Below are 24,519 nucleotides of genomic sequence, written 5' to 3' on the forward strand. Positions count from 1 at the left end.
ATCAGAGCCTCATGAAACTTTACAGCACCAAACTACAAACATTTTAATTATTTTCTTTAAAATGTCTGATTCATGACTGGAACAACTTGACACAGTGCTGAGTTGCATCTTAAATAAATGTCCAGGTTCCCAGCTTTCAGATGATGTATACCACTTCTATGTGACATGTACTGTTCTGTTTGTATCTCCCCCTGAACATCCCTTCTAATAACAAGGGGGAAGAGTGTTGGTGTGCGTGTGACTGCTGTTGAAATTATTTTCAAAAGATCCGAAAAATACTTTTTTCCCATAATGAAAAGATAAAAACATGCAAAAACGTTTTAATTTGTAATCCAAATTACACATATACAAGGATTCAGGATATTAGCATGTCATTTTCAGAGACCACAGCCAAAAGAACAACAAGAGAAAAAAATACAATCTGTACATATTCCAGTTTACAGTGAGTAGCCAGTTGGAGAGTACCAGAGAACACTAAGGCAAATCATCAGCAGACAAAAGAAACATTGCCTTTTTAGTATTTAATCCACCACAGCAGATTATCAAGAAGTGTTTTTGCTACAAAACAAGGACGGATGTCCCCCTTTATTAGCAATCAGCTGCATAAGTTACATTGTGATAAAAGCAAAACAAAAAACTGAAGGTATCTATCTAAAGTCTAGCATTACTGTACATGTCTTCTCAATAGCTTTGGAACACCAAACTGGCAAAAATACGCAGCTCTTTTGTACAACTCTGGGTTTGACCAACGACAACTCTGTCAGAGGCTGTGACTCACCACTCACCACCATGTTACTGGTCCTGAATATTGTGCCGGGGTTTTTAAAAAAGGTGAACATGAACACTCGAAAACTTCATGGCAGTTTGCCACATTAGATTTTAAAGGCCAGTGCGGTTATAATAATGATCAGGTGGGAACTGGCACTGATGCTGTATTTGTTACCGGCGCATATTGCACTGTTACAGCCGTAGTAATGCTAAACGACATCTTGTAATATGCAGTTGGCTGTGGAAGGTTTTTGGTGTGCTGGTTTCTTCTTCTGCGTTGAACTCTCATAGTCAATACAGCTAACAAACCTTCCATTTGGTGTTATTGCTGGTGCAGCTGCTCTGTAATATTGTCACTTCTAGTCGTTCTGTGAGATTCCTGTTACTTTACCATGTGGGCCACGTTTGTGTATTGCCAAAGCAACTTAACATAGATTTGTTGTCTTGATTTTACTTTCATGTAACAGCCATACAATGCTCTTAAGAACAGTCAGCGTGAAGTCGATTCAAGGCCCTGTCACACATATCCGTATGACAGAAACTTATGCCGGCGCATACGAAATATCGGCAATACGTTGATATAAATTCAGGGTATGTTGTGATCGTTTGAAGGACGCAGACGTTACGCCGAACACGCCAGACATACACAGTTCCGTATGGCAGAAACATATGCCGGCGTATATGAAAATTAGCTCAAAATGTGTCAGAGTCCAAATACGTCCAACTTTTCCAGAGCGGTGTTATAGCTGACGCATACATAACGAATACATAACAAATTATTATACGTATGTCAAACATTGAATTCGTATCACTTACTTATTTAAAAAGGGTCAGAGCGTCTGGCCAACGGAGCTGGAAAAGTGCCATCTGGTTCACGTCATGCTGATGCTGGAGAACGGTTAAAATGCTGAACGCTAGCTGTACTGTAGAAACACGTTTAATAAGTTACTCCGTCGTCAGGCATAATGTTAACATAGGGTAGGAATAGGTTATCCACTCGTTATCAATAAATTGACTGTAGGATTCACCATCAGCCGACGTAGCCTATATCTAACGTTCCTCTAACATAGTCACGTAGGTATTCATGTAGGTATTTACGTACTGTATTTACGTAGGTAAATATTCAACTACGTATTCCGTATTCACGTATGTCTAACATAACGTAACGTCTGCATATCTTATGAAGCACACGTCGGGTACATCCGGTAATTTTGAACATGCTCAAAACATCAGCGTTCAACAACGCACCCCAGCGTAACACCGCCTGCTCTTAACGAACACTACTTGTACCTTACCTTATATCTACGTACACCAGCGTGTTGCCGATATTTTGTATAAGCCATATTTTTGTATATCTTATGCAATCGTCTGATACATTTTGTATTAGGAAGTGATGCAGTAGACATGCGTATCTGTATATGTTCACTTTTCTGATCCGATGAAAAGTTGGACGTATTTTGTATTTCGTATGCGCCGGCATAAGTTTCTGTCATACGGATATGTGTGACAGGGCCTTCAGAAACAGATGTTTAGCTGTTATTGACATTTTGCTTTGCACAGTACATCACATGTATATTACCTAGATATAAAATGTGATTCTATTTTTCCTGTACCATTTCTTTTAGAGAAGTGGAACTTTAAAACTTTGAATTTACCTTCCAGGGCATATGAATATCCAACCAAAATATGGCCAAAACCACTTACTCTCCACCAAACAGTCCGATGGACCTTTCTGCTAGTGTCGCAGAAATATCTCCAGATGCTCCAAATAATGAAGCAACAGTTTGGTTACTGGGTTGTTTCACATTCTAGTCTTCCCGTCGTGCAGTGTTCTGCTGCACATCCACACATTATAGAGGACCTGAATATTATACTGACACATTTTCTTAATTTCATTGTTTCCCTGCTTAAGATAATAACACATGAAATGTCTGTTTCACAAAACCAGCATTGCTTTCTGATTCATCAATTCATGATGTGTTTACGTAAACCTATCATACCTATCCTTACCTTTATCATATTTAGTGTCATCTAACCATTTCTATGTAAGCCATGACTTTGTATGTTTTGAGCTTGAATGTTTTGACCCTGTAGTGAAAACTGTGAGGTCTCGCAGCACATTACCATGATAACTTTACTTCTTTGTTATTTGTTCTGTTTGTGAATTTTGTTTCATCTGTGAGAGTTTACTTGACCCTGCATACTATAGATACTTCATGTCTGTGAAAGTTTCTCCTGTTTTGATATTGTGACTGTGAAAAAGGTTTCAGTTAACCTTCCTGTTGAGATATATATAGATAGAATATTCACAGAACTATGTCTTATTTTCTGTTCCTAACCTGTTCATCAAACATAAATACTCATCCCTAAACACAAACTCATTTCTTTACTCAATTTTTTTCTTTAATGTATTTGCCATTTAATAGATCTTACTGTTGCAACCAAAAGTGCTTCAAATGTTTTTATATTTAGTTTTCTTTGCCTTGATTCTTTGTTGCTGTTTTTGTTTTCAGTTTTTTTCTTTTCATCTGCACAACACAAATGGAAATCATATTTTGTCACTGTGTCTTGCACCATTTTGCTTCTGTGTTTTGTCATCCTGCAAATAAGCTCAACTACATCCCATTTGTGAAAGCACAGCAAGGACATAACCCCAATATTTAAACCCCACTACAAATAATATGTTCTGCTTGTAAAAACCTCCTAGCTTCAAAAATAACTTAATTCGTTGTGGAACTAAATGTCTTCGATTATCTAAGAAGAGACATTCTTTATAGCAATTCAATCAAAGCTTAGACGTGATGTGATGTTGAATGATGACACTGCAAAGGAAAATCTGTGTGGGGGACAGCAGAGAGGAAATGAAAACTTCTGATCTCGGCCGGCTTTGTTAACAAGGGCAGTCAGTCACAATAATAGCAGAGCAATGTGGTGATGCTGCAGCGTCACAGAGAAAGGTGTTCCATTGCCTCACATATGGACACCAGCTGAGATTAAGCTTCAGTGATCAGTGAAGAGAATGGGACAAGTTAAAGACAAACCTAAATATGCATATTTGATTGAGATCTACACAGTGTCTTATTTTGGGAGTGTATTTGTTAAACCTTTGACACCCAGAGCTGTACAGAATAACCATGTTTTTGCTGGTACGATCATCCATAGGCTTTGCCCTTTTATAGTGGCCATCCAGTGTGTCTCTGTGGAAATGACTCACACATACATTCTCACACATACAGGGAATGAGGTGGAATCCAAACACACATACATACATACACACACAGTCATTATCATGGCAAAGTGCTCCTCCAGTTGCCGTTGCAAAACACTGGGAGCTTTAAAGCAACGTATAGAATTGAGACTAAACACAATCAAAAAAATGTACAAAAAGGCACATTTGACCCCAGTGCTCCTGTACTGTGAGATTCAAGTGTAAATGAGCGTCTGTAGCATGGCTGTTGTAGCTCTTTACCATCATAGAGACAGCATCCTCTCTGAGCACACTGTTCTGGCTGCTCACATGTGTTAGCATAGGGGCTAACGCTCACATATTAATGTCCATTAGCCTGAATGCTAGCCGGTGCCAGGCTTTGCTCGGCCAGGAGTCAGAATGGTCCCTAGTGTCACCCACCTTCATCAAGGGGGAGCAAGTCTCTTTACAAGCTGTCCCGTGGTAATACAGAAGTGCGATCCATAGCCCATGTTCACCCAATATCCTCTCTCCTTAACCCCACCCACCCCACCTGAGCCTCAGAGCACAGGCGGGGTAGGGAGGGTGGTTGTTGAAGTTGCTAATCATCCCCTCCGCCATACAAGTCGGCCAGTTTGCGGAAGCGTGGCCCCCAGTCGCCGAGGTAGTCATAGTCCTGGTCTCCGCAGCTTGAGGAGGAGTGCAGGGAGCTGAGGGAGCCGGCGGTGGAGCCACTGCCCTCATAGTCAAACACCAGCAGGGAGTCGTAGGGGGGGGCGGTGGGGTCGTTGTCTGCTGCCTTCAGGCCCTGGAGAGAAACATGGAGGGGACAGGAAGGAAATAAGTTTGAAAAATAGGCTCAACATTGATAAGAGAAGGACTGTTCTGCATCACATTCATTCATTGTGACGGTACTACAGGCTACTGTTGGTAACTGTGCGAATACACGTCACCAGTGTATCAGCTAGGGTTCAATGTGTTGCTCGATGGCACGTCATCAGTGGCTGCTGAGGAGGGGGAGTCATATTGCTGATAAAAGCTTCACACAAAGCCTGTGTTTGATGTGGGATGAAGAGCATGCACATTCATACCAGACTCAGGTCACAGGTTAATCCATGGAGTTCCATATGCATCACTTCTAAACTAGAGGATATTGTATGAAATGTTTTCTAAGCAAGCCAGATAACTTTCAGTTCATTAAAAATGGACACTGTCAGAGATTTTTCCCATGACAGCGGAAGAACCCACACTCCAGAGTATCTCTGAGAAAAGCAGAATTTATGGTTGAGAGAGCTTCAAGACTGACTATGTCTAGTGCAGGATTATAGTAATCCTATCATTTTTCTATAGTAAGTGTACAGTAAAGCTAAGGGTTTTATAGAAACCTGTGTTCATGCTTTCATACCAAAGCAGTGCAGACTTAGACCCACAATAAACCCTGAAATCCTGCCTGACCCATTCAGACCATCTGGAAGGAGCAAAGTTCACTTCCCAAAGAACTAGGATTCAAAATGTCAGCAAAACTGTCAACTCAACACAGTGGCATGGAAACTCGACCGCCAACTAGGGTTTTGTCGATGTAATTGCAGAGCGACATATAGCGAAGTATAAATGCTAGCAACTGCATAGGCCACTTGTATAGGCTATGTTGTAGTCTCTGCATAGAGCCTACGTACAACTATAAATCAGCCTTAAGGGTGAACAAGAGTAAGTAGAGGCTGTGTTTATATATTTGTGTGTGTGTGTGTGTGTGTGTGTGTGTGTGTGTGTGAGGGGTTGAGATGGACAGTAGAGAGTGCTGGGGAGAAGAAGGATTATGGAGGAGCATAGAAAAGAGAAGGATTTGGGTCACATGGTGGCTCTCCAGGAGATTCAACAGATTACATCAGACCACCACCAACACACACACACACGCACACGTTTTTAAGACAAACAGATGCCGGTTGTGGCTCAGAAGGTACAGTGGTCGTCCACAAATCAGGAACATCATTTTCATAAACTAATACAGTACCATCTGAAATTGACATCTAAACATTTCCAGTCCAGTTGTTGTTTTATGCCTCTCATTGGCGCTCAGAATGGTAAATCTGATAAGTAGTGGAAATGTTTTGTGGGCCACGCCTGTCGTCTGACTGAAGACACCCCTGTCACTCAAAGGGAGGAGAGAATGTATGCAGAGAGGGAGAGGCAGGACGAGAAGCATCAGCTTGTCATGTCTGTAGGATTAAGCTGTCTAGATCAGCTTGCCATGTCTGACAGCTCCCGCTCATTATTCATAGCTCCGCTTGGCAGATGTCTTTATGCAGACCTACCAAAAGACACACACACACAAACAATATGGAAGCAGCTAGCACACAGAGAGCGACATGCATGGGCTGCATGGACAATGACAAGCTTTCACACGCGAGATGCCCCACTGCCGGGTCGCCACGCACTCAAGATGTGATGACAGTTATCAGCTCTGTTAAAGGAACAGTTCAATCTAATTAACTCTGAGAGTCATGTTAATCCATCTGAAAGTGTAACGCTTTACACAAGATTTAAAGACAGAGCAAACAGCACTGATGGAAAGCAGTGACACATATCCAAATACAGTGTTCACCTTCTCGCTGGGGCGGAACCAATGTATTGGAGCATTACTGGATTTTAGACATTATAATGTCAGTTTGGGCAATTTTCTACATTACATTTCCCACACAGACAATCCCACAATCACCAGCTCCACACATTACCATTTACTGGGCAGATGTGTCGAGGCGTGGAGGTTCTCTTTCTTCATGGTTCATATGACCACGTATGTCACTTTTCATGTGTAAAATTGAGCGTAACAACATGAAATACTTTGAGCAGAGACTGTCCGCTGTTATCCAGATTTCTACAATTTGTCGTGATGGCCTAGATCAGGGGTCACTAACTGGCGGACCGCGATCCGAGTCCGGACCCAGACGCTGACCTATCCGGACCCGGACCTATAATCAATAAATTATTAAGAGATTTTCAATTTTGACGGGGCGCTTCTATTTTAACCGGCGCAGCTTTTCTCGTTTTTAAGGCACTGGTTTAGCGGTTCAGGAAACTCACAGACCAATTGCATTTGAGTTAAGCCATCCCACGTGATGCTACGCAGCCAATCAAGTCTGTGCATTACAGGCGGCAAACATTGCGACTCTGAATACAGGCAGATGAGAGGCAAGTGACAGACGGGAAGACGAGTTAGCGAGACAGGGAGAGAAGACGGAGAAAGGGAGAGAAACACAGACGAAGAGACGAGGGAGCGGCAGACAGGGAGAGAACAATAACTACTCATGGCGCTCTCCAAGAAGAGAAAAGTCAACAGAGCTTTCAACCCAGAATGGACTCATCCATGTTCATCCTTCCCACTGGGAGCACAACACCAGTGTCTCATATGCTCAGAGACCGTGGTGCTCATTAAAAGTGGTGATGTGAAACGCCACTATGAGGCAATGTACAACGTTTTTGACCAAACATACCCACTCAAGTCTGAGCCCAATATGATTTTTGATTTGTGACAAAATAAAGCAAATAGTCCACCTGTCAGCATCATTAGCCACAGAGAACAGTTTAACCCAGGATGTGCTAGTCTAGGTTAAACTGTTCAATTGTTAAAATGTGTTGAGACTGATTTATTCTAACATTGGTTGAGAGTTAAATCAAGATGTGAAACAGTTAAAAAAAGAAAAAGGGAAACTCAAGCTGCTGCTACACTTTATTTTTCTAAAATTAAGCACTTTATTTTAAGATGCAACATTTTTCAAAAGCTATTTTATTTATTTTCAACAGTAACAGTAACAGTATTCAACAAAATGCTGACATTTAAAGATATCAAATATTGGCAACAAATATCAGGTTTTGGGTATAAGCAGCCAAAGTACTGACACGTACCGACTGAATACACTCTCCTCGTCCTCCCAAGAATGAAAACATAATTAGTTTGTCCTGAATACAATTTACATTAATGTGTAACTGACAAAGGACCCTGTGACTTATGACACAACGTTATAGTGCCACAGTTGTGGTGGTTGGGTGGGTCTACAAAGCTTTGACAAAGATATCATATCATTTATTTATTTTTTGGAGGCATCGGGAAGCTTTTTCACATCCTCCTGGATTCTGCCTGACGCCCACGTTAAAAAGAAATAAAATATATATATATATTTTTTAAATTATTATTTTGACATCCTCCTATATCCATCTTTTTCATATACGATCACATCATAAGTTCTGTCACATGGATTGTCTATGTTGTATTTGTACTATGTTGTTTATTCTCAACACGTCATCTATTACAGTCTGTGCGTCCTGGGAGAGGGATCCTTCCTCAGTCTCTCCCTGAGGTTTCCTCCCTTTAATTGTGGGGTTTCTTTTAGGGCAGGGGTCTTCAACATTTTTCAGGCCAAGGACCCCCAAACTGATGGAGAGATGGAGCATGGACCCCCTACTATATATATTGTATAAAATTGTGTTTTATATTTAACTGGGCCTAGTGCCATGTATACACATGGCTACCCTGTTATTGTGCATTCAATACTAAGCTATTCGATAAATACACAGGTTCATATATTCATGTTTTTACATTAAACATGTGCAAGGTGCCACTGTCATTTATAAACATACATCTTGCACACAACACTGAGCTATTAAAATAATTCACAGATTTGATTTGAAAGAATGCCGCTGTTCCTGTTGGGTAATGGTCAACCATGGTTTATTTTTGCTTTCTTGGTTCCTAATCTGAACTAAGTAGTTGGGTTAAACAAAACAAAGGCAGATGGCCGCCCACCCAATGCCCGGTTCTTCCTGTTAAACTTTTGATCATGTATTAGTATTCTTGCTGTCTTTGCCACAGAGATAACTCCATGGGGAATGTTATGTTGCGTCTCTGTAAATTAAAGAGTACGGACTATAAGAAAAGCGTTATGAGCCAACTTCTGTTGTGACTTGAGTTGTGATGGTTTATAATACTTAGAAAAAACTGATATCTGCTAAAGCTGCTTGAATACATATCTATATTACAACAGATCAAATAGCTGATGTGAAAAGTGTGCTTTGTAGCAATAAACCCACATTATCTCCAACTCTACAGTTCAACTGCATCAACCTCATCTCCGGCAGCAGCTGTTCTCACACGACATGCGTCCAGCACCAAACAGCAAACGGACAAAGTTAGCAAGTAGCTGATGAACATACTAATGTTGCTGATATGCATATGATAAATGATGCCGTTTGCTGACATGTTTATAAAATTAATTTCATAAAGTCACAACATGTAACTGTTGTGTTATTAACTTGTTCTACTGCCCCACACTGTCCAAAACATCCATGTCGTCTGTTGGCACAAAATGGTTTACTTTACGAGCTGCCTGTGTGCTTAAATGTGAATCGACAAGAATAGGAAATAGTATATACTGTTTTAGGTAAAGTAAGAAAATGGAACACAATGACACATTGTCCCTTTAAGGATCTGTGGACATGGGATTAACTCAACTCAATGGATTTACCTCCAGTTAGGTAGGCTGCTGTGCCCAGCTAATCCTGGCCATTAGCAAAGCTAATTTAGAATTACAGACTACTGTCCTCTGTCTCCTCTTCTTCTGCCTCTCACTCCCTCATGTCCGTTTGTTAAACAAACTAGTGTGTGCTGTTAGTGTGCATCCCCCTTCCAACGGCACATCATCACATCACTGATACAACACTGATGCTGTATTCTTTCATGCTAGGGAAACAGAATTGGACCTGGACCTGAATGTATTTTAAAATCCTTTTGCGTGAAGATTTCTATGCTTCCCTGTTTGTATATAGGCATTAGGGTCTAGAGCAGCGGTCCCCAACCTTTTATATGGCACGGACCGGTTTCATGTAAAACAATTTGTTCGTGGACGGGGGGCGGGGGGATAAATATGACGACATAAATATGACGACATAAATATGAAAAAATAAAATGATACGGCTGGCATAAAAACAAATCTAAAGTGCATAAAAAACTCACCATTACGCTGAATTAGTGGGAGCCCTGAGCTTGTGTCTCTGCAACGAGCCGGTCCAATATAGGGGTATCAATTCTTCACCAATAGTAAAAGGTTTCTTCTCTTAGCGACACGGTTAGTCACGAAGTATGACGCTCTCAGTGCACTCGCATGTGTTGATGTGGTGACCATCAGTAACTGTTTATGTCCTTCTTGTTCATGTTTTTTTCTTTAAAACAACTCCATGGGCTTGTCTTTTAATGCCGGGTGCCGGTGTTATGAAGGCTTTGTTGCCTCATTTGCGAGCCTGTATATTATGCAGAGCGGCGCATGTAGCGATAAACACGTATTGAGGTGTTTATCGCTACAGGTGGACTCCTGATGTTGTTTTAAATGCCTCCTCATTGGGTCTTTTCCCTTTTCCAAAAAAAGCTCTTTAAAGACATTTGTTTTCCAAATGTTGGTTGTGGGCTTATTTCTTTTGATATAAAGTATCATGTGACAGACGAGCGTCTTGACATGTGTCAAGAGACACAGACGCACAGACAGATGTATCCGGTGATTTTTCAAAATAAAACCTTTCAAAAATAAAATATCCTTTTATTCACTCTTTCTGTGCGGCCCGGTACCAAATGACCCACGGACCGGTACCGGTTCGCGGACCTGGTGGTTGGGGACCACTGGGTAGAGGTCTTCTTCATTTGCAGGTGCGTTCAGGCTCTATTCAGTAAAAAAGGGGGACGAATGTAAAGTATAACATTTTCATGGTGTGTTTAAATGTAATCTTTTAAAATGTAGTTTTTGGCAAGAAACTTATTCAAATTTACAGTTATTTGAAAGAGATGTTTACAAATTGGCATTGCATTCTGTTTTAATTAGCAGTCTTTGACTTGTCTTGACATTCAAACACTTATCTAAGTCTTTGAATGTTACATTGGGTTAGTTCCCATACTGGCAGCTCCGAATAGCTACGAGGAGTAAGTTTGAAATTAAACAGTTTGAACTTCAATAGCACTAAATCCAGAAAGGTGATGAGGTAAACTGCACAGTCTTTGATGCTTTATACCAAAGGATAGAAAAGAGATGAGAGAAGCAAAAGATCTAACATTGGCAAATCCAGTTTGCTTACTTCTGCCGAGCAGACAGTTTGTATTTCACTCAAGCAGTGATTCATCACTTCGTGAGAAGTGTATGTGCCCGACACCAGAATGTAATCTGGGCAAACAGATTGAATCTTAGTTAGTGAGGATGGACACTATCCTCTTGCCGGTTTAGACTGGCACTTTACAAAATATATAACCATATAGGTTTAAATTTAGATTTGTCCAACACAAATAGAGCCTGTGTGTTTCTGTACCTCGTGGATGAAATCTCCTATGTCTCCTGGGTGGGGGGCAGCAGAGCGGATGGGGTACTGGTGGTCATGATGGAGAGGCCTCTCATCTAGACGTCTAATCCCCACCTTGACACACTCTGGCTCCAGGGCATCAGGCTGCTGCAGCTGACTCAGGTCGTAGTCCTGAACACACACACAAAACCACACATTCACATGTTGCTATAACAGTCAGCAATACAAGTTAATACTATTTATACAACCCAATACCTTAAAATGTTTGTCACTCAGGTTTTCAGTGTAGCTGGACTAAAAAGCATAAGTAATCATGACTTTTGAAAAATAAATGATTTGTGGTTGATAGCCTACTCCTTTTATGGGAAGCATACTAGAAACATTAAGAGTCTGCAGCACCACTAACTTACAGGACTGTCTCAGAAAATTAGAATATTGTGATAAAGTTCTTTATTTTCTGTAATGCAATTAAAAAAACCAAAAAGGCCTTACATTCTATATTCATTACAAATCAACTGAAATATTGCAAGCCTTTTATTATTTTAATATTGCTGATTATGGCATACAGCTTAAGAAAACTCAAATATCCTATCTCTAAATATTAGAATATCATGAAAAAGTATACTAGTAGGGTGTTCAACGAATCACTTGAATCGTCTAATTAACTCGAAACACCTGCAAGGGTTTCCTGAGCCTTGAAAAACACTCAGCTTGGTTCAGTAAACTAAATCACAAGTATGGGGAAGACTGCTGATCTGACTGCTGCCCAGAGGACCATCATTGACACCCTCCATCAGGAGGGTAAGACACAAAAAGAAATGTCTCAAAGAGCAAGCTGTTCACAGAGTGCAGTTTCAAAGCACATCCACAAAAAGTCTGTTGGAAGGGGGAAATGTGGCAGGAAACGCTGCACAACCAAGAGAGATGACCGCAGCCTTAACAGCATTGTGAAGAAGAGTCGCTTCCAGAATTTGGGGGAGCTTCAAAGACAGTGGACTGAAGCTGGAGTCCAGGTATCAAAAGCCACTGTTCACAGACGTGTCCGGGAAATGGGCTACAATAGCCGTATTCCCATGGTCAAGCCACTTCTGAACTCAAGACAACGGAAGAAGCGTCTGACTTGGGCTATGGAAAAGAAGCACTGGACAGTTGCAGAGTGGTCCAAAGTCCTCTTTTCAGACGAAAGCAAGTTTTGTATTTCATTTGGAAGTCAAGGCGCCAGAGTCTGGAGAAAGGCTGGAGAGGAGCAAAATCCAAGTTGCTTGAAATCCAGTGTGAAGTTCCCACAGTCAGCGATGGTTTGGGGAGCCATGTCAGCTGCTGGTGTTGGTCCACTGTGTTTCATCAAGCCCAGAGTAAATGCAGCTGTGTACCAAGAGATTTTAGAGCACTACATGCTTCCGTCTGCTGAAAAGCTCTATGGAGATGAGAAATTCATTTTCCAGCATGATCTGGCACCTGCCCACAGTGCCAAAACCACCAGTAACTGGTGTACTGACCATGGCATTACTGTCCTCGATTGGCCTGCCAATTCCCCTGACCTGAACCCCATAGAGAATATGTGGGGTATTGTGAAGAAGAAGCTGAAAGACACCAGACCCAACAATGCTAATGAGCTAAAGGCCGCTATTGAAGCATCCTGGGCATCCATAACACCTCAGCAATGCCACAGGCTGATTGCCTCCATGCCACGCCGCATTGATGCAGTAATCCGTGCAAAAGGATTCCCAACCAAGTACTGAGTGCATTAATGGACATTTTCAAATGTTTGATTTTGTTTTGCTGTTATAAATCTTTTTTTTTTACTTGGTCTGAGGAACTATTCTAATTTTTTGAGATAGGATTTTTGAGTTTTCTTAAGCTGTAAGCCATAATCAGCAATATTAAAATAATAAAAGGCTTGCAATATTTCAGTTGATTTGTAATGAATCCAGAATGCATGACATTTTTGTTTTTTTAATTGCATTACAGAAAATAAAGAACTTTATCACAATATTCTAATTTTCTGAGACAGTCCTGTATATGAGGCTGTAGCCTACTTCTGTGCAGTGTGCTGAATGCTAACATGCTCACAATGACAGTGTCCGCAATCTAACATGCGCACAATGATTGTGTCAGTATGCTAACATGCGCACAATGACAGTGTCAGCATGCTAACATGCGCACAATGATTGTGTCAGGATGCTAACATGCTCATAATGACAGTGTCCACATGCTAACATGCTCACAATGACAGTGTCAGCATGCTAACATGCTCACAATGACAGTGTCAGCATGCTACCATACTCACAATGACAGTGTCCGCAATCTAACATGCGCACAATGATTGTGTCAGGATGCTAACATATTCATAATGACAGTGTCCACATGCTAACATGCGCACAATGACAGTGTCAGCATGCTAACATGCTCACAATGACAGTGTCCACATGCTAACATGCTCACAATGACAGTGTCAGCATGCTAACATGCGCACAATGACAGCGTGACAAAGTAGAGCTGAGCCTGAATCATTAGCTCTGCAGGTGGTATTTTTAATCAAAGTGACCTGATGATTGCTCGAGAGGAAAAGTCAAAGGATAAACATGCATAGGCTATTGGACACAGTTGAATAAAAATCACACATGATGTTTCCTGACTTCCTTTTATTTAGGCTACTTGATATGACAACACTTCCTCTGTGCCTGATAGAAAAGTGGAAACCAATAATAGACAGATAGGACCTACAGACATGTTCAGATCATTTTCTATAAAGCTGTTGGACCAAACCAGTGAAAGAAACTCCTAATTAGACATTTAATTTAGGAACGAGAACCTGGTGTGCTGATATGGATTATCAACACTTTGTATGGTCTTTCATCCCAAGGAAAGTATGGATAACCTTTCTCATACTTCTCTCAATTTGAAGACATGTAAGGATCTATTGTGTTTTCCTATAGCAAAGATTTGTCTTTGCTTACTGGTGTGGTATTTTGCTGGTATGGGGGACTGGAACTCCAGCAGTGCAAAGCAATCATTGAAAGCGTCACATAAATAATTGCAATACAAGTTGAACTGTTGCCGCAATGGACGACATGGTGAAATCATGGCTGTATATTGTTTAAAGTGTATAATGGTGTGAACAAGTCTATAATAGTAATCCACTATTATTTCTGAATAGTCTAAAACCCAAGACTTGACCAATAATGCCATGATGTAAAGCGGTTTTCACGGTTTGGCAGGAGTGGCATATTTGATGCATTTTCAGCCAAATCTAATTGATTACAGTCAATGATCTGCAAAACACTGAACCACATTTTCACTCCTGCTGTTTTACAATATGACTTATAACAGAAAATGTACACATTGTTATTCCACATAACATTGCACATTATTATGCATCGAGACCCACAGTCTGAGACAGTGGCTGTCGATGGCAAAATATTTGGGCTGCTGTAAATTCACACTTCAAGCTGAATGAAAGTTCTTGGATTGTACTTCAATACCAAACCCTAAGAAATCTACTTAGTAATGCATACTAATTATTATTTATAATGCCTAATTCCTAATGCATTGCAAAATAGCAAAAGAGCTATATAACACAAAATGACATCAGGACAACTTGCAAAAACAAACAGACTTACAATACCCATCCATCTCTGATGCGATGTCTACCATTTCTCCTACATTATCGGTCCTAAAGAAGGAAAGAACCCAACTCTAATGTATATATATCTAATATATCTAATTAGCATCCACTTAGAGACACAGTCCCTCTTTCACTTACTCTCACACATCAGCGCAGTGAGCGTGCAGAGGGGAAGTGTGTGTGTCACGTCCTCTGATCTGTTTATGTTGAATGGCAGTGTCTGAGTTATTGTAGCAACCATCCAGAAACCATTTTGTGCTCTCTGGTCTCCAGGGACATCGACCAAAGCAGCCTTTTCAGGACAATAACAGCAGTCTGTGGACTGACCTTGTTGGGCTTTGTTCATAACAATGGCGACCAACACAATACTTTTCACTAAAGAGTGACTGAGAGCCCTGCAAAAACCTGGCAGGGAGAAAATAAATGCTGTGTGGATCTTCTTGTATTGCTATACTTACAAAGACCTGATATAATGATGTCCTCTCAGTAAGGACATTTTCACTTCTTTAAGAACTCCATTTAAAGAACTGTACCAGGAGTAATGCCTGTTTGTATACTTTACATTATTCCTAACCGTTTTTGAGAGCATATTGGAGTGTTTTGAATAGTATTTCATTCCAGTAGGACACATCATTTATTTCATTCAATTATTTCATTGTTAATTGTTCATGGTTACACAATAATATATGCAGAGTAATTTGATAACACTGCACTACATTACAATACAAGAGACATTTAAAACAATAAAATCATTCACATAAAGTGTTCACTGTGATGGATGACCAAAGTCAATCTCTACTTTCTGCAAATAATGTGTGTCTGGAAGGTAGAAAAAGGCTTTGCAATATTCAGAACACAGTGACATACATCAGGGGTCGGGAATCTTTTTGGCTGGGAGAGCCATAAAAGCCAAATATTTTTTTATGTATTTCCTTGAGAGCCATATATTTAATAGATTTGAATGCAACTTTATGCAGTGCATTTTTTAAGAATAACACGTCTCTGAGTACTAATAGCAGTATCAGTGTTTCATTGAACACGTGCTCTTTTATTAAATAAACTAAACGCTTACGTTATTTATCTCATTTATGTGCACGTTTCAGTGTTTACTGCACGGGTGTCAAAGTCAAGGCAATTATATCTGGCCCGCGAGAAAATATCATATGTCATAACTGGCCCGCCGGTTTTGGTAAATCAATGCATGGCACAACCACGGGAAAAGACATTCGAGGAAGTAACTAAATATGTGAATGAAATGAAAGTTTTTGGAAGCAAAGGGAAACACACCACAGATCTCTGGGACGATGTGAGCTGGACTGTTTGTGCGACATAACGAAGCATCTCACTGTTAAACCTGCAGCTTCAGGGCCGTGTGATCACAGACATGTGTGATGCAGCAGGAAACTTTGGTCACTACGTGTTTCCAAACACTGACAAACATCTCCACCGCTGTGTTCCCGACAGCATTCTGCTGATCAACTGAGCGCATTTGCCGACTTTGCTGCTCAGATATTAAAATTGAACTGCTCAGCAATCCGTTTGCAGTTGACTTAAATATGTTGCATATCTTTTTGCACTTTATCCAATATGTGTATCCTGTTCAATAAATGTGGACCGTGTTTGGCCCTCGACGTAGTCCCAGTTTTTAATGTTGTGATTGAGTTTGACCCCCCCGGTCTACTGCTTGCTTTGTGCAGTTTCTCCTCTGCTCGGTTTCGCGACGGGCGGGGCTCCGCCCCCTACGCACACACGTGTGAACACACCTTAACCTACAGCCAGAGACAGAGCGGAGGAAAGGAGAGGGGAGGGGAGAACTAAAAACAAATCCGCCGCTAAATGTTTTACTTTAAAATGACACAATATAATTATTTATTACCTGTTAATCATGTTAAATGTCAGCTCAAAATTGTCTGCGAGCCATATTGCGTTATCGAAAGAGCCATATATGGCTCGCGAGCCATAGGTTCCCGACCCCTGACATACATCATTCAATGTACATAGTTCCTCTTAAACATGCAAATCACTGCTATAGCTCTATATACTGTAAGTGCTTTTAGATGGAGTTTAAGCAAACAACTATGACAATACGACACAATTGGTGGCCACTTGACTCTGATGGAAAACAATACTATGAGTCAGTGATTAGTGGTAAAAAGCAAGATGTGTGTTTATGACTTCCGCCATGTTCACACACACATATTTAAAACAGATATTGCCTCTCTAGCCACTAGCATAAGATTAAATAGTTCACTTTAACATACAGAATGGCTCATACCTTTGCAGTAGGCTGTATTTACTTTGTAATATGTGTTATATAGCACTTCCGACTGCCTCTCCCACATATCACAGGACATTTGCATTAAGTTTAAACTTTCTGTCAACCTCTCCACATCATGCATATGCATATTTTGAATATTTGAATCTCTGCAGCTGGCGACCGCATGTGTATAAAGGTTCAATTCACAACGATTGCCATCCTGTACCTTATACTTTATTTGATTCCTTTTATGTGATATATATATATATTATTTATATTAGGACTGTTAAATTAGTGCGTTCATTTCGATTAATTAATCACAGAAAAAATAACGCGACAAAAACATTAACGCAGATTAATCGCGCTTTTAGATGCCCCTTGACTCTTTACGTCACCGGCGCGGCCACAGCAGCCTCGTCAACATGATGGAAGCGGGTGATGGAAAGTTTACATTTAAAAAACTCCCGGATGCAACTGTTGATGGTTCTGTGCGATTCCTGCAGCAAAGAATGTTCAAACCATCGGAGAACTTCAAGCCTGAAATATCACCTCAACGCAAAGCACTTAGCAGCTAGCTCGGAGCTAGCTAGCACCGCCGCTGATGCTAAAGTGAGCGACCCGTCTCGTCATACACTCTCGATCAGGCGTTCAGACACAGCATGAGTCGGTCTACCTGAGACACATTAACAACTCAATCAGGAAATGTATTGCAATGGACTGCAGGTGGTAGAGGACAGGGGGCTAACGGAGGCTTTACACATGGCGTCAAATGACACAACTTTTAAATATATTGTTTATTGTGCAATGACAGGTGTTATGCCAGATTTTAAATTGCACTTTATGTCAAACTGTTGGTCTGTGTTGTCTAAAATATTTGTGGCAAACAAGATATTGGAGAAATAGTATTGAAATAAAAGACATGTTGACCTTTAAGTTTATAATGCCTACTCATTGATTCACTCATCTTCCAAAATACATTTGAATATTTTGAAATACTTTTCACAGCAAATATTGATATATGTGATTAATTTAGATTAATTAATCACAAAGCATGTTAGATTAGATTAGATTTTGTTTTAAATAGCTTGACAGCCCTAATTTATATATATATGTATATATGTGATGAATACATATATATAAATAATAAACACAAAGTTTCCTAACAAAAAATCGAGGATCACTACTTCCTTTATTCCTGCAGCAGACTGTGGTAAATATCACAAAGGTTTCTGATTGGTGGCGATCTTTCACCAGTGAATGCTGTATTTCAAAGCACAGGAGAACGCTGAGGCTGGGTCATCCTATCCATTATGTGATAACGACGACCTCGCAGGATCATGTCATGTCACACTGATAGGTTTGATCAAAGTTTGGTCACAGTCTGTGTCAGACTGTACAACAAAAATACATGCAATCAGAAATGTCATTGGTTCATATAAATCCTAACTTTTTGAATGCACATTTGGCTAATTTCTTACTTTATTTAAAAGTGGCGCTTAGTGTAGCATATTTATGAGCCAAGCTGTTATCTATTTGTATAGCCAGTGCATTATCATGTAGTTATCAAGCTTGCTGGTTTGTAGAGGTGGGTTGTAGCAGCAGTAAGAATTTGGTCCTAAAGCTGACTTTGGTCATCCGACCTCTAAATTGGCTGTTTTAAGTGATGACCAACTTTGTGTGAAAATCTTCATTGCTCATAAAAAAATATAGTATTAAAGGAAGCAAATTCTTTAAAAGTTCCAAATTGAAGAAACACTGAATTGTGAAATTATTTGTTAAAAATGTTTTTATACATGTTTAAGACCAACAGTTCTTAGTTTGATGTAAACCTGAAGAAAAAAGGGATTTTGGTTCCAATTGGTTTGTAAATTTTGGGTTAAGTGAGACTCTTAACCCCTAATTTAATAATCTCCACGCTCAGCAGCCAACTGCAGAAGCTAAGGCCTGGCAGCATCATGGAGGTTCAGCGAATAAGATCTAAATATATAAAGAATTTAAAAAAGGAAGGTACATGAAAGAGAGTGTTGGTTGGGCGTAGATTAAGTCAGAAACAATATCTGATACACTGTCTCAAATATATTCGAGGGTCCCCACTTTATTTCAAGTTTTCAAGCTGTTGTTTTGATCTTAATGCTAACATCAGCATGCTAACATACTCACAATGACAATACTAACTTGTGTTGCTAAGCAGGAACAATGCTTACCATGTTCAGTATTTTAGCTTTAGAATGTTAGCAAATGAACATATGTTAATTAGCACTGTGCACAGTGTAGTGTAGTCTGAGGCTGAATGAATCAGCCATAACATTGGTCAAATTGAAATGTTGACCTGATGATAGCTTGGGAAAAAGTCAGTATTTTTTTCCAGATGCCATGAATGTTTGAACAAAATGCCAATAGCTCTTGAGATATTTCACAGGATAAAAAAAACTATGACCTGCTGGGGACGTTACATGAAAAGTCAGGGGATCAATTAATTAGGATCCAAGTAGGCAGGCGAAGGTGCAAGCCTTTGTCAGTGTTGGACTCATTGTGCAGTACCAGTGCATGTGTATATTAGAGCTTTTCACATGTGAGAGCAAACAGTGACACAGTGCAGTGCACTATGGCAGGTGAATCCCCCACCTGTGCAGTGAGTTTCTGCAACGAGTGACATTTTGGATTTACGTTAAGATTTGTCATGTGATGCTTAATAGATATATACACAAGCTGACATAAATTAGTAAATAAAGTGATTTAATAACATTTATGAAGGATTTTATGCGACCAAACACCACTTCTTAATGACAATATGCTATTTTGTGTACCTGTCTATATGTATTAAAGACTATGATGGTTGAAATTAAAATTAAAAGATGAGATTATTTTTTATTTGGGAGACTTGAGGGTGACAATAGTTGCATAAACAGCCGTGTATGGATTAACATATACAGTGTAACTCCTTTCCTTCCTTTTACAGCCACCCTAATGAAAAGTGCGCTTATAAATAAAATTTATTATTATTATTATTATTATTATTATTATTATTATTATTATTATTGTTGTAAAAAATAAAACATGTTATCAGTCTAGTCGGCTGGAGATATGAGGGTTAAACATTTTTTCCGCCCAAGTATGGAGCAGCTTGCGTGCTTGGAACCAGCAGAGGAGTTGTTTAGAGGGACACAGGAAATTGTTCTCCAACAGAAAGCAATTAATCCTGTTTTTAGGTCCTCTTTTGTAGTAAACTTAATCTTACCGGGAGGACAGATGATTGAAAACTGTAGTGAAGCAGAGTGTGTGACTGTGTGGCAACATTATGTGTATTTACTATATGGTTTGTGTGTGTGTGTGTGTGCGCGTGTGTGCGTGTGTGTGTGTGTGTGACTGTGTGACACACATAAAAGCAATGTGTAACAATGTGTGACACACATTTGATTGCAATTTATGTTACAAACTTCAACGACACTAAGGTAAGTGTAAACTACGAATCACAGGTATCGTAACACTAAGCTATAGTCAGCTGTTTTTAATGTTTTATAGTGTGTGTGTGTGTGTGTGTGTGTGTGTGTGTGTGTGTGTGTACCTGGTCCTCCTCTCCTCCTCCCTCCTCGTCATATTTAAGTATGTTGTCTCGGACGTCGTCCTCTGGGTCTATGAGGAGCTGCTTGGCCTGACGCTCCTTATCCCTCCTCTTCATCCACATCACAAACAGCAGCACCAGCACTGCAGGACAAAATTAGGACAGTTTTAAGGTCAGCCTTACTGAACACCAGGGACCACCCAGTGGTTCACGAGAGGCTTCCAACACTCTACAGCTCCACTAGAAACACAACAAAAAGCATAAAACGTTGTGTGCAGCTCATTATAGGAAGAAAGAACAATGGACTTAGAGCCTTGTCAGAGGCCAGAATCATCATATGTTTCCAAGATTATCAACTGCAGATTGCATGTTAATGTGATCATTACTTACCAAGTTACATTGATATGTTGGATGACAAGCATTGCAAAAATGGGGAGGAATTGTATGTGGTCAGCACAGAATATATCAAAATGAATCACAAAATGGCACATCTACATTTACATGCACTAATATATATAGTTAATTTCTGAGATGTATTCTTATATTTTCAAGATAGCAGCTGGCTATGATCTGGTTTGCATTAGTTGATATTTAGCTGATAGTAATAGCTACATGTACAGTTTCACAATAGTGGTTCTTACTCTCATGGTCAAATCAACCTACTGTTTTGGTAATGGAGCATGGAGGTGGAGGTGACGAGTCAATAAGGCTGCTCTAAAATAACACGAGACATCGCAGTTTACTGTGTGATGGCAAACACGTCTCTATATTCTAAACAGTCTGTAAAGCACACTGAGACAAATGTATAATTTGTGATATTGGACATTTGATTTGATTTGATTAAACTTCTGAACATCTGGAATCACAGCTCTCTCATTAAATTATAATGTTACTGTTTTTCTGTACCCACAATGCAACAGTTTTTCTTCTACTGTTTCTCTGTTTTTCTGGACTGGTTCTACATTCAAACATTAACTATCCAATTCTCGAGGGATCTGGTTCATTATCATTAATGCAAGATTTGTATCACAACTACAAAGCCTCTGTTATCTTCTCAGCCTATCTTGTAGATAGTCATAGTTCAATGCCAAACAACAACTGAAATAGGAATAAGGAAGAACAGAAACCCAGAAGGACATTATTCAGAACCATTATTACCACCCACACAGATGTGAAACCAAATTCACTCACATGTGAAACGCTCTCATATACACATGTGAAACTCTCACATACACATGTGAAACTCTCTCATATACAAATGTGAAACTCTCATATACACATGTGAAACACTGTCATATACACATATGAAACACTCTCATATACAAATGTGAAACTCTCTCATATACACATGTGAAACACTCTCATATACACATGTGAAACTCTTTCATATACAAATGTGAAACGCTCTCATATACACATGTGAAACACTCTCATATACACATGTGAAACTCTCTCATATACACATGTGAAACACTCTCATATACACATGTGAAACGCTCTCATATACACATGTGAAACGCTCTCATATACACATGTGAAACTCTCTCATATACACATGTGAAACTCTATCATATACACATGTGAAACGCTCCTATGTGAAACGCTGAGTTCAGTAGTGTATTAGTTGTGCATTACAGTTAAAAACGGAGGCCTTCCTGTCACATGAAAGAAACAGGAAGACTTCACACTAACAATAGCATGACATTGCTAAATTTCAAGGAGGCTTCCTTCAACCACAATGAATGTTCATCTGATCCTCGTTGTTTTTCAAGTCCAAAACTAAATGTACTTACTTATTTGAATCCCAACTCTTGTCAAATTTAATCAAAATATGTATCTATTCATTTATTTCTCTTTTGTCTTTCCCCGATACTTAATTTAAACTGTCTCTCCCAACACGAACAGGCGTCCTCCCACTGAGTCTGGGGCTGCTGGGCTGGGTGAGCAGACTATGGGGTAAACTCAGCAACAGACAGCTTCCTGCCCAGGGCCAGGTGGCAGAAAAGGAAGGAAGACACCTGCCCTTCACAGAATAAGGAACAAAAAAGCCTATCAGAATCAGAAATCCTTTATTAGTCCCACAACGGGGAAATTTACCTTGTTACAGCAAAATAACAAGAAAGTAAAGTGGCAAGTACACAATAATTAAATAGAATAAAATATAAAGAGTAAAAGTATAAGTAGAGTCGTTGATAAAAAAGTTGTTAAAGTGAATATTGCACATGGCAGTGATAATTGCACACATTGTAAAAAGTGAATAATGCACATGGCAGTGATAATTGCAGAAGTTCTAAAAAGTGAATAATGCACATGGCAGTGATAATTGCAGAAGTTCTAAAAAGTGAATATTGCACATGACAGTGGTGACAGTCTGAAGGAGCTGCACAGTGCGGACAAAGTGTCCTGGAGGGGTGGGACATGTTGTCCAATAGAGATGACAGCTTGGCTGTCATTCTCCTGTCTCCCACCACCTCCACGTGTCCAGAGGACTCCCCAGGACAGAGCTGGCCTTTTTCACCTGTCTGTTCAGTCTCTTCCTGTTAGCAGCCAAAATGCTACTGCCCAAGCAGACCACTCCATAGAAAATAGCTGATGCCACCACAGAGTCAATTATATCCGGCCTGCGAGAAAATATTATATGTCTATCATAACTGGCCCGCCGGTTTTGGTAATTAAATCAATGCATGGCACAACCATGGAAAAATATATATTTGAGGAAGTATCTAAATGTGTGAATGAAATTAAACTGCACCGGGACAAACTGACGGGACTGACGACAGATGGAGTGCCTTAGATGTGCGGTGAAAGAGCGGATTAGTTGGATGCGGGAGAAGATGCAGCTGACGGTGTATCACTGCATCATATACCAGAAAGTGCTGTGATGTAAAGATCTGGAAATGGAACATGTAATAAGCACCGTAACACAGACAGGAAACTTGAGGAGATACATTCTGAACATGGCGGTGCGATGGCTGAGTCGAGGGAAAGTGCTGAATAGATTTTTCGAATTGTGTGAGGAAATCTGCCAGTTTTTGGAAAGCAAAGGGAAAGACACCACAGTTCTGCAGATAAAGCCTGCTCTGTCCCTTCTTAAACAGAGCAGCAGAGTTACCAGTTTACTGTTCAGGTGAACACCCAGGTATTTGTAAAATTGTACAATCTCAATGTCCGTTCCCAGGACGTTCACGGGTGTTGGGGGAGAATAATGGCGCCTCCTGAAGTCCACCACCAGCACCCTGGTCTTCCCTGCGTTGAGCAGGAGGTGGTTCCTCTGGCACCAGAGGGCAAAGTCCTGTGTCAGCTCTCTGTACTCCTTGTCAGAAACCCTGGGTCGGTCTGGAGATTCGTGCTAAACTCAAAGCACGGACCACTGCTTTCAACACGGGGGACCCTGAGGCCTACAAAGCATCCAGATATGACCTCCAGAAGTCCATAAATAAAGCCAAGAAGGACTACAGGGATAAAGTGGGATCTAACTACTACTCTGACCCCAGACGCATATGGAGTGGATTGCGCTGTATTACGGACTACAAAGGCAAAAACAAGGACACTGTTAATCTCACCGCATTGCTCCCGGACGAATTTAACACCTTCTACGCTCGGTTTGAGGCGGACAACACAGCACCTGCCGTGAGCCCACAGATGGGTGAGGCGGTCCTTCGAAAAGGTCAACCCCTGTAAAGCTTATCACTAAGCTCGCTGATCTTGGACTGGAGGCCTCCATATGCAGCTGGATACTTAACTTCCTGACGGGCAGGCCCCAGGTGGTGAGAATTGGCAGCCAC

At 40.3% G+C, this 24,519-nt stretch overlaps 1 protein-coding gene across 1 annotated transcript in view; it reads right to left on the reverse strand.

The window, feature by feature from the left end:
• Window positions 1–3,162: 3,162 nt before the first annotated feature.
• The window catches only part of LOC115006914 (cadherin-2-like), a 76,317-nt gene continuing 54,960 nt past the window's right edge, over window positions 3,163–24,519 (reverse strand). Inside the window, exons 14-16 of the mRNA XM_029429541.1 lie at window positions 20,738–20,877; window positions 11,297–11,458; window positions 3,163–4,763 (exon numbers count right to left, since the gene is read on the reverse strand). Coding sequence (XP_029285401.1) covers window positions 4,557–4,763; window positions 11,297–11,458; window positions 20,738–20,877 — 509 coding nt within the window. The 3' untranslated portion in view covers window positions 3,163–4,556. The remainder of the gene's footprint in view (window positions 4,764–11,296; window positions 11,459–20,737; window positions 20,878–24,519) is intronic.

This window comes from Cottoperca gobio, chromosome 4, assembly GCF_900634415.1.
Source record: "Cottoperca gobio chromosome 4, fCotGob3.1, whole genome shotgun sequence".
Lineage (NCBI taxonomy): Eukaryota > Metazoa > Chordata > Actinopteri > Perciformes > Bovichtidae > Cottoperca > Cottoperca gobio.